The 10,776-nt window shown below is 36.4% G+C and overlaps 1 protein-coding gene across 1 annotated transcript in view; it reads left to right on the top strand.

The window, feature by feature from the left end:
- Positions 1 to 10,467, top strand: part of LOC133324888 (peroxisomal N(1)-acetyl-spermine/spermidine oxidase-like) — a 32,356-nt gene extending 21,889 nt beyond the window's left edge. The window contains exons 2-5 of the mRNA XM_061533714.1: positions 5,840 to 6,245; positions 6,314 to 7,142; positions 7,228 to 7,348; positions 10,282 to 10,467. Of these exons, the coding sequence (XP_061389698.1) occupies positions 5,840 to 6,245; positions 6,314 to 7,142; positions 7,228 to 7,348; positions 10,282 to 10,464 (1,539 nt within the window). The 3' untranslated portion in view covers positions 10,465 to 10,467. The remainder of the gene's footprint in view (positions 1 to 5,839; positions 6,246 to 6,313; positions 7,143 to 7,227; positions 7,349 to 10,281) is intronic.
- The last annotated feature ends 309 nt before the right edge of the window (positions 10,468 to 10,776 follow it).

Here is a 10,776-nt window from a genome sequence, read left to right on the forward strand (position 1 = left end):
TTCTCCATGTCGTAAGGAATGTGGCTTAAGATTTCGTGGCGGAGATTTCCCGCATATTCCTCGCTTGTGAGATCTGCTAAATCGAAGAAGTAGGCGTTCCACCACCGTAAATAAAACAATTACATTTTGCAGAAAATGCGAGGAACAGAGGAACTTCTACCGCTTCCCAATCAGAGTGTGAAAGAGACATTCAGTATTAAACCTGATATAGCGATGAATTCTGTATCATATACTTAAAAATGTACGCGTTTTATAATCTTGATTTTTTGGCCTTGCAGCAAATACGCGATATTTCCTCAACGAAAGAACCTGACGCTTTGATCGTACATAACGATCAGGGGTCCGGAGAATCATCCACCCTGGAGAACTCTCTGCTTTCTTCTAACGGGTTTGGACATCCTATTTCGGAACCCTCCCCGTTTTCAATGTCCTCAAACATTGTGGCTAGCGCTATCAACACTATTATGTATGACACGACCGGTTCTGATTTAGTCCTCGACTTATATGTGTGTAGATGATGATCCGCAACTGGATAGCTGTCCCTAATGCCTCACGAGTCTTCGCTACTGGGGACAAAAGAGACATCGACCTGTATGATTCACCTTTACTGGCATAATTGCCTGGCTTTAGTAGCGGGACCACCCTGCCCATTGTCAGGGCCTCTGGTGGATACTTATCGATCAACAATTTGAGAACTTTACGAAATATTCCACTACTGACTCATCCAGCTGTTACAGTACAGGGCCATGATATTCCGACAGGGCAAGATGACTTGGTGCTACGACTGTCACATGTAAACCCTTTGCAAACCTTCTCGCCGAGAAGAGATCTTTTACGACGTTATACTCTTAGCTTCACCCAGTCGCTAACTGGCGATTTTTTTCGGTTCAGTCACAGTTTCGTCGATAATTTTGTTTATCCTTCTTACAAGGGTCCGAGAGCAATCTAACCATTGCAAACAGTTTTCTCACACCAGTTCTAAGGTTGCAAAACTTCAGATGTTCTATCCATTTATTTCGATTTATTTGCTTTCAATACAAAGAAAACCATTTATGGCCAATTATACATGTATTGGGAGAATATAATAAAATAAAACTTCGAGATTAATCTACCGACCTCCAACCTGCTGCCCCGGAATTTCATTTCTAATGGGAAGTTATCTAAAACAATTGTTAGTGAGATCTCAGTAACTCTGCCAGTTGGCTACGATCAGAGATAAAGAAATCAGGCGGACTGCTGAGCGGATGACATAATGGTTATGTCTGAAGAACTGTGACAGTCTCCCCTTATTACGATGGGGCATCCTCATTCAACGTGCAAAACGGGGAGATATCTATTCACTCTGCCTTTAATGTTCCCCACTGGTCATTATCTAGTCAGCATTGTAGTTCCCTAGTACTCTAAAGAAAATTACCACCGATTTAAAATCTTGTTGCTCCGTGTTATTTGAATCCAAAGACAACAAAATAAAATGATGATCAAGATAATGTTATATACAAAAAATGTTTAGCCCTCGAAAAAAATATAATAACTAGTATCAAATAGAGGTTAAGGTATTAACGAAATAATTATAATTTTATACGATTATTTTGCAATTAATTATGCAGTTGCGGCAAGAATTAAATACAAAATAAATACAATAACAGAATGCAAATTAATTGCTACGACTAACAAAAACTCGAAAGAGAAAAACAGAATTTATTCGACATCACGCAATTTTCAAATCAGCAAAGATAAACAAGAAACAACTGCTGACACCAAATATAGATCGCACAAGCTTCATTTTTTTTTTCTTTATATAATTTCAATTTTATAGAACAAAAAATAAACAGATTTTCTGTTTGTTGTTTGAATTTTTTATCGATTGCACTGCATGGAAGCTCTACAACCAGAATAACTATTCTATGCAAAAAAGGGTAAAAAGAAACGCGGCAACCTACATTCTGTACATAATATATGGAAACAAAATACAAAAATTATATAAAAAATGCATTTGTCGATCTGCACAGCGGCAGCTGTTTATTTTATCGACTCGGTTTGATGTTGTAATGTAGAGCGCAACAGCAACAGAAACAAAACTCGACTCATTTAAAATCACTGAAGCGATTACAAATTCAATGTAATATGCATTGTGGTGTCACTTGCAAAGGTGACTTCATTATGCCACTGCATGAGATGCGCTCTAATGCATGTGGGCGGAGGTGGTGTTTACAATGGTTGCGATCACTGATGTTTAACGAACGATAAGATCTAAAATTTCATTTACTTGTTTGTTGTTCGGAAATGTGATCATGACAGTGATCATTTATCCAAGCTGAACGTCAACTGGAAAAAATTCCTTAATGCAAACGTCAAAGTTTCAAGAGCACCGAGTGGAAAACCAGTATACATCTAAGTCCGTTTTTACATGGTCTTTTTTGTACACGGTTTTGATATAACACGGTTTGAAAATTGAATATTTTTAATTTTTTTACACGATTTTATTCCATTTAGCACGATTTGAAATTTTATGTACTTAAATTTTTTTTTTGTCAAATTTAATTTTTGCGAATTATGTTCATATCACAAAAAAGTATTTATGAAAGAAAAAAGTTTGAAACCATCGATAGTATCGATAGTTTGCGAACACTAGCTTAACGATTTAAGTGAATTCCCCTTTAGCGCGTACAAAAATTTTTTACTGGTCAAAGCAAATGTGAATAGGACTAATTTAGGGGAATTCCCTTTATGTATAAGATCAATGTCTTTTTTACACGGTTTTTTTTTACACGGCTTCTTCTGGAACCAATCTACCGTGTAAAAACAGACTTAGGTGTATATGATAGCCTACACCATTTTGGTTACAGTAGATGTTTCTTAGATGCTTATTTTAAACTAGCATAAAATGTTCATCTATAATGTGTTTGATTGTGTGTGTATAATGTCCTGTCGATCGGACATCTTTGCTGGACCTTTGACATGAAACCGGAGGAAATTAAATATGTGATCTATATTTTTACATGAATCATATACATGCCTCTCTGTAAAATGTTAGTGTATTATCACATTAATGGTTCTCGATTTTAAGTTTTCAAGATTTTCATTGGGTTGGTAAATGAATACCAATGTATGTTAAGGTTTGTAAATTTCCACATATATATTTGAAGATTTAAAAGAGAAGAAAACTAATTTGCAAAATTTGGTTGTGGTTGTTTGGTTGTTGTTTTTTGTGATTAAAGAAAAGTCCTTATTTTTGATGGCGGCCATGATAACTCCTCACTGGAACATCAATCCTAGTATGAACTAGGTTTATTGACTTCTCAAAAATGAACAAAATGGCGAACTTTTGATTTTTTTTTTGTGAAATTTGGTATTTTTGCACTCCCAATTGGATTATTAGTTTTTGAGTTATCGTGCCCGCCATTCGCAAAAACACAGCTTCGAGAAAAAATGCCGTCACATAATATCGAGAATGGGGGGTCCTCTTAAAGCAAAATGTTCTTAATCGGACAAAAGTTGGTTATTTGGATCACAATTTGTATGACATCGGACGAATATATATATTGGGGCCTTATTTAAATCTAAACCGACAAAATCGCAACTTAACAACCTGTTTTTAATTTCGCGCTGTGTAAATTTCCTCGGAATCGGACAAACTTTGGTTTTGGGGACACCACTTAGATGATATCGGCCCAAACATACATGAGCTTCTGAAAGCAAAATTCCAACAGAATTTGAATGGTTACATGGTTCTCGTATGAACTAGGATTATTAACTCGCGGACCTATAAACAGTAAGGAAAGTAGTAAAGTCGCACAGGACCGACTACATGATACACTTCACCACTTTGCGTACACTTTATGCAAAATTTCGTGTCAATCTGAGAAACATGTGGAGTTTGGTGCACCATATACTTAAAATCGGACGAAAATATATATGGGATCTATATCCAAATCTGAACCTCTTTTAACGAAACATGCCACAGGTTATACTAACTTCAGCACGTTTTGTGCCTGTCGACAATATTTTGGGTCCTTGATGCATTATTTACATAAAATCGGATGGAAATTTATATCTAAACTATAATCAAATCCGAACCAATTTAAACAGACTACAGACTTCAATAACTTCAGTACGATGTGCAAAATTTTGGGCCAAACGGAGAAACTTTTGGTGCACCATTTACTTAAAATCGGACGAAACTATATATGGTAGCTATATGTAAATCTTGACCGATTCCAACAAAACTTGACACACGTTAGACCACATTGACTTCAGTAAGTTGTGTAAAATTTTTCGACAATCGTCCTAACTTTGGATCTTTTTTTGCACCATTTACTTAAAATCGAACGAAACTCTATATGGTTGACCGATTTGATTTAGGCTATACTATTTGGGTCTTCGGTGCACCATTTTATTAAAATCAGGCGAAACTATATATGGGAGCAATATGTAAATCTGAACCGATTTCAATAGCGTTCGTCCTTGGGCCAAATAAATGAGATGTGCTAAATTTCATCCAATTCGGATAAAAAATGCGACAGATGGCCGTACGAACATACATAAATCGACTCAGAAAGTGATTCTATGCATATTCTCGAAAGGAAACAGGTGTCCATCACAAGACATAATACCCTGTACCAAAGTGTGGTGAAAGCTATAACAATGTTTAGCGTAAAACACGTTTAAAGTTTTCTTAAACTTTCGGATCATAGTTTCGGATCATAGTTCATTCGGATCATAGTTACGACCTGTATATTGTTTACATTAAATACATGAACACACGGACATGTATAAATCGACTCTTTCGTTTCCTCGATATTTATGACCTCATAAAGTTCCTATGCTTTGGGATGCCCTTTGTCTCGAAATGACATCCTCCTCAATATCAGAATTGTCAATAACTGCAATCAAAAGTCCTGGGATGTTCTCTTTTTGTTTTTCAAAATTCCAATTTTAACTGATTTCTCCTCAATGTCAGAACCTCTGAGACTCTCTTATTGTTACCAGTTAAAGTGCGTAGTTATCTCCGAGCGGTTTTTTCAAACCCTTCTCAAAGACTGTCTCCCAACAGATAAGTTTGGCCCTTTTAAAGAGTTTCTGCACTTATGGCAAAATTTCTTAAATTTTTTTAGCCAATCTACCTTAAGATATAGCGCCGGTAACTCGCATTGGGGATTATGATAATGATTTTCAATTGATATATTTTCCGTAACATAATATTTTGGAATTTCATTGGATAGAAAATCTTCTTCCTTTAGGTATAGTGGCTCCTAATTTTCTGTATTTGAAGGATATTGTGTGAGGTTATATACTTCATTTAAAATAAATCTATGCAATCTTATTGCCCTATCAAATATAACGACTCTTCACTTAAAACCTTTCCAAGTTTCTAAGACCCATTCACCAAGTTTTATCTTCAAATACAATGTCAAGAACTCTAAGGGAAAAATTGGGCTAACAGGCACGCGGCTGCATTTAATCAAACCACAATTTTAATACCTGTTTACTTTAAACTTGTCCTGATAAGAATTATTTTTGATAAACATAACGTACCGCCAATAACATTATAGATACTACAAGTATAGCGAAAAAAACATTTAGTTTATGCGCACAAGAATAGCCAACTACTTGTCGTTCAACATTCTTGGCTATCTGCCCGATGTTGTTGTTGTTGACAATAAAAAAACAGTTTGTTTACGGATATAGTTGCAATTATAAAAACATTTTGCGTAGGCTTTATCAATGTCAGTGCGTAATAAAATGCAATATTTGTTTTATATATCTTACTCTCTCTCTCCCTCTCTCTATAACATTTTTTATTTGCACTTATATCTCTTTACTTTTTTCTCCTTTCCAGGTTGAACTTGGCGCTAATTGGATACACGGCGTCTTGGGTAACCCGATATTCGAAATAGCGGTACAGCATGGTCTAGTCAGTGTTGTTAATATACCAAAACCCCATAAAGTGGTGGCCACCACCGAAGATGGCCAGCAGGTTCCTTTTAATATACTACAGGAAATCTACGAGGCGTATGTATGTTTTTTACGCCGCTGTGATGAGTATTTCCTTTGTCAGTATAGTCCACCGCCGGACATTAATAGTGTTGGAGAACACATCAATTTCGAAATACAAATCTATTTGAGTTCTGTCGAGGATCCCAAAGAGAAACGCTTGAAGCAATTGATTTTCAATTGTTTGTTGAAGCGTGAAACATGTATTACCGGCTGCACAGATATGAATGAAGTAGATCTCTTAGAATTAGGTGAGTCGGATGGGAACAATAAATATAATGTGATATTAACATAATAGTTGTTTTATTTGTATTTACAGGTAGTTATACAGAATTACAAGGTGGCAATATTGTATTGCCGGCCGGTTATAGTTCGATTTTAAGACCCCTTACAGCACAAATACCCAAAGAGGCTATCATTACCAAATGTCCCGTCAAGAAAATCCATTGGAAACGAAAAAAGACTTTAACAGGCCTCGACACTGTGGATGAGAATGATGAAAACGATTCGGATGATTCCGAAAAAACCGTTACAGAATTTCCCACAGCTGGTGGAGGAGGGGTGTCAGCCGGCCCCGGTAGTAGAGAAAGTACACCCTCATCTAGCAAAAATAACTCACGTTGTGGTTCTGTTGAATCAGACACCGCCGCTGTAAACAGTGACTATCCTGTACGTGTAACGTGTGAGGATGGTCGTGTTTTTAATGCTGAACATGTGATATGTACCATACCGTTGGGCGTTCTTAAATCATGCCATAAAAATCTATTCGATCCGGAGTTGCCCCACTACAAACAGGAATCCATTGAACATTTAATGTTTGGGACAGTGGATAAAATCTATTTGGAATATGATCGACCGTTTTTAAGTGCTGATATATCGGAAATTATGTTACTTTGGGATGATGATAAATACGAAGAACATGCGTCCGATGAAGAACGTGCTACACCTGAATATTTAAGTAAACATTGGTATAAGAAAATCTATTCGTTTGCAAAAATTTCCGACACCCTACTGTTGGCATGGGTATCGGGTTTAGAGGCTGAATTTATGGAAACGCTACCATCGGATGTTGTGGCGGAAAAATGTACAGAAATCTTAAGAAATTTCCTGCAAGATCCGTATGTGCCGAAACCGAAAAGATGTGTGTGGTAAGTGAAAAAACCATTAGTAAAAACGTCCTTAAGTTCGGACAGCATGGATTAAATCCTGTACTAATTTATTTTTATATTACAGCACAAGTTGGAAATCTCAAACATATACTATGGGATCATATACCTCAATACCAGTGGGTGCTTTACAAGAAGATATAGAGAATTTGGCTCAACCACTCTATGCAACTCCTCATGCCTTCAAGGTAAGTTTGTAATTACAAAAATATAATAATGAATTGGAAAAATAAAATACAAAATTGGGACAAACACATAATTTTAAAATACAGTAGCGAGCCATAAAAATGCAACGCTTTGGTCAAATTCCGCATTAGTTTTTCAATTTATTTTACTCTTCGAAGCCTACAAACGGCATGATTGTGTTGTTCAATCATCATAAAACTTTTCAACACACACACACATAACTTTCTGACGAAAATCACCCAGAGATCTAATTACGACATTTAACATTAAGCTTCTCAAAAGACAAATAGCCAGACAGTCTGGCATGCTAGCATCTAATAATTAGGTAAGAGGGTGAAGGAACTATGTATAAATTTAGAAACAAATGTTCATTTGAGTATTTGATGCCATATGTTTATTTTGAAAACATGTTCGAATTTATTTATAGCACATCACATTATTGATCGATTTCAATGTCATGGATTTATTTTTTTTTTTAAATTTTAAAGCAAAATAGACATTTAGCGGAAGTAATGGAGATGAACTTTTCAATTAGCAGCTAATTTTGTCATAAATGTTTTAAAAGTGATAATATGTGGTAATAGCAAGGTGCAAAAAGAAAACAATTCTAAATAGAAAAATTAATTTAATTCTTCGGGACAGAACGCTATAAATTTGAAAGATGCTCTTAAAGCCTACGATTGTAGCTATAAGAGAATCGATAGCTGGTATAATGAAAATCCAAAATTCCATTAAGATTATTACAAACGGTAAAACGCATGCAAAGTGTGAAACAAGAGTCGGCTATAACAGTAGAATCAAAGTGTCTATTAATAACGATCGTTCGTCGAAGGACAAAATTGCAAAATAGAAGGACACGCATTTTAAAGTAAAAAAGTGCCTTTTCTCAAGAACAGTATAATGAATCTAGTCACTTATTTAATTCATTCATTGGGTTTCTGCGGCCACGGACAATCAGCGGGTTTTGGGGGAGAGTGTCGAAGAAAATGACCGAGTCTATGATCCCTAGATAGGCGCCCCTAAATAATAATTTCCAACACAACTATATGTTGTATATACGGTCCACATGACAGTTTTAGGTTAGGTTAAGGGATGTACGGCTGTCGTTCACAGCCGTTCACTCAGATGCGTTTGTTCATTGTTCTCATCCTTATTACCTGAAAAGAAAGGCTTAGAGGAAAGTGGAAAAGAGGGAAGGTAGAAAGTGGAAAGAGGTACTGCTTATTTTAGTTATGTCAAAATCTTAACAAAGCTTAGGATCTAATTGGGGTTTATTCCGGAGAACAATGCTAGATTATCAATTGCATATTTGCCGAACTGTCTGTGCCTTCTGCCACTAAGCGATGGGTGGACCTACAGAGTATATGTTCAATTGTTTCCAGCTCTTCGTAATCTTCACATAATCAACTCCGTTAATGTCCCATTTGGAAATGAGAAATCTAATCATGCAGTGACCTGTTATGACCACCACAACGATTTTTATCTCCCTCTTACTATGAGAGAACATCGAAGAAGTTCTACGGCGAGAGAATTCTGGGCAGATGGTTTTTGCAATCCTGCATCCAGGTTCTGTTGACCTTCTGTTGCCAACTACCTCGCTCATACGGATTTTGGCAATAAAGTAGCCAATAGGAGGTTGTACAGATCCCTTATTTGGTAGATTGACTGCTTCTCTAAAAAGTCACAAATTGGCGCCGTGTTAAGGATACTAGCGTGGCCAAAATTCCAATTCAAGACTGCATTGAAGGCTGCCTGTGGTGTGTTTCTTAGCGCTCCGGTAGTCAGGATCAACGCCGATTGCTGTACCCATTTTAGCCAGCAGTGTCTTCTTGTTGACTCCTTGCCGCCATACAAGGCAACCATATTTAAGTATTGGGAGTACAATCGTTACAGTCAGTGTATGATTTCTCGTTTTAGTCCCCAACTCTTACCTATAGAGTTCTTGCAGGAGTACAGTCCTATTAGACCTTTATTAGCGCGTTCCTCAACATTCCTTTTCACCTTAGTTTGTGGTCAAGGACTCTATCAAGGTATTTTGCTTCCAAAGAACCCTGCATGATGTCAGAAATAGTCGGCAGAAACTTCCCTCCGGCTAGCAAGACTACATCATCGGCATAGGCTACAACATTTATACTAAGGTGGTCGAATTTCTGCTGCATCTCATTTATCACCAGTAGCCATAGTAGAGCAGATAGTACTCCTCCCTGTGATGTGCCTCAGTTGACAGATTTCCTTAATGAACTCTCTCCAAGGGAATAATTAATATTTCTAGGATGGTTGGCATTGAAAATGGGATCGATAATCCACGTTAAGCAATATCCCCACTTAAAGGTACCCCCAAATGTTCATAATTTTGGAGATTTTTGGCAGGTTTTTTTATAACTTTGAGTTAATTTAAAACTTTGAGTTTCCATTTAGTAACACATCTCCCTACCAAAAATTATAAATATTGGTTCACTTTTTAGGATGGAGTGTTCGGGCAAGTGTTTCACCAAATTGGCATTAATTTATTATTTTGAATTATCATTGATTAGCAAATCCCTCTACCAAAAATAACGGTAACCCCATTATTCGGTATTTTGAAGAGTTTGGACATGTTTTTAATTGAATTGACTGCAATTTGGTACTTTGAGTAGTAGGTAGCAAATTATAAATATCGGGCTATATTTTTGGTAATTCGAAATTTTGTGGGCACGTCTTTTAGCCGAATTTGCTCTAATTTAGTTACCATTGAGAGTTAATTTTCAAAAAATTGGCATGGCTTGGCGCACCATTTATAAATGTCTCGAACGATTACAGGTATCTTAAATGACAACCTAATGGTGAATGGTAGAAAAAGTTCGATCTGGCCGAATTTAATGACGTTTTTGCTTCTTTATTGTTATATTTTTTTAATGTTATATTTAAATTCCTAATTTCTTCTTTTTCATTTCAGCCTGTTGTTCTATTTGCCGGCGAACACACCCATTCCAATTTCTATTCAACTGTACATGGTGCCTATTTGAGTGGTCGTACTGCTGCCCAATATTTGGTGGGTAATGATGAACCCGATGAGATTACCCTAGAATCGGATGGAAGTGATTTAAGTGCATGGATACAAGGCATAGCTTTAGATTAAGTGTTGTTGCTTGTTTTTCAATTTGGCTTTTGTACAAAAAATACACAACACACGTTCTCACTCACAAAATTGTATTAATATACAGCGAATGTGGCGATAAACCAAAAAACAACTCTTTAACAACGTCAAAATGTAGCACAAAATACAAAAAAGAAAACACAATTGGATGTGCTGTGTGAAATCACTGGCAGCAGCAGCCTATATTTCAGCTACCACGCCCAAGCCCATGAGACCATGCTCCTCCTCTGCCTTCTACCCCCTTTAAAATGAAATATTAGATTTTTATTTTTTTATTAAGAAAAAAAAACTTAA

The sequence above is a fragment of the Musca vetustissima genome, unplaced genomic scaffold, assembly GCF_032173495.1.
Source record: "Musca vetustissima isolate MV318-11 ecotype Yass unplaced genomic scaffold, APGP_CSIRO_Mvet_v1 utg16475, whole genome shotgun sequence".
In the NCBI taxonomy this organism is placed as follows: Eukaryota; Metazoa; Arthropoda; class Insecta; order Diptera; family Muscidae; genus Musca; species Musca vetustissima.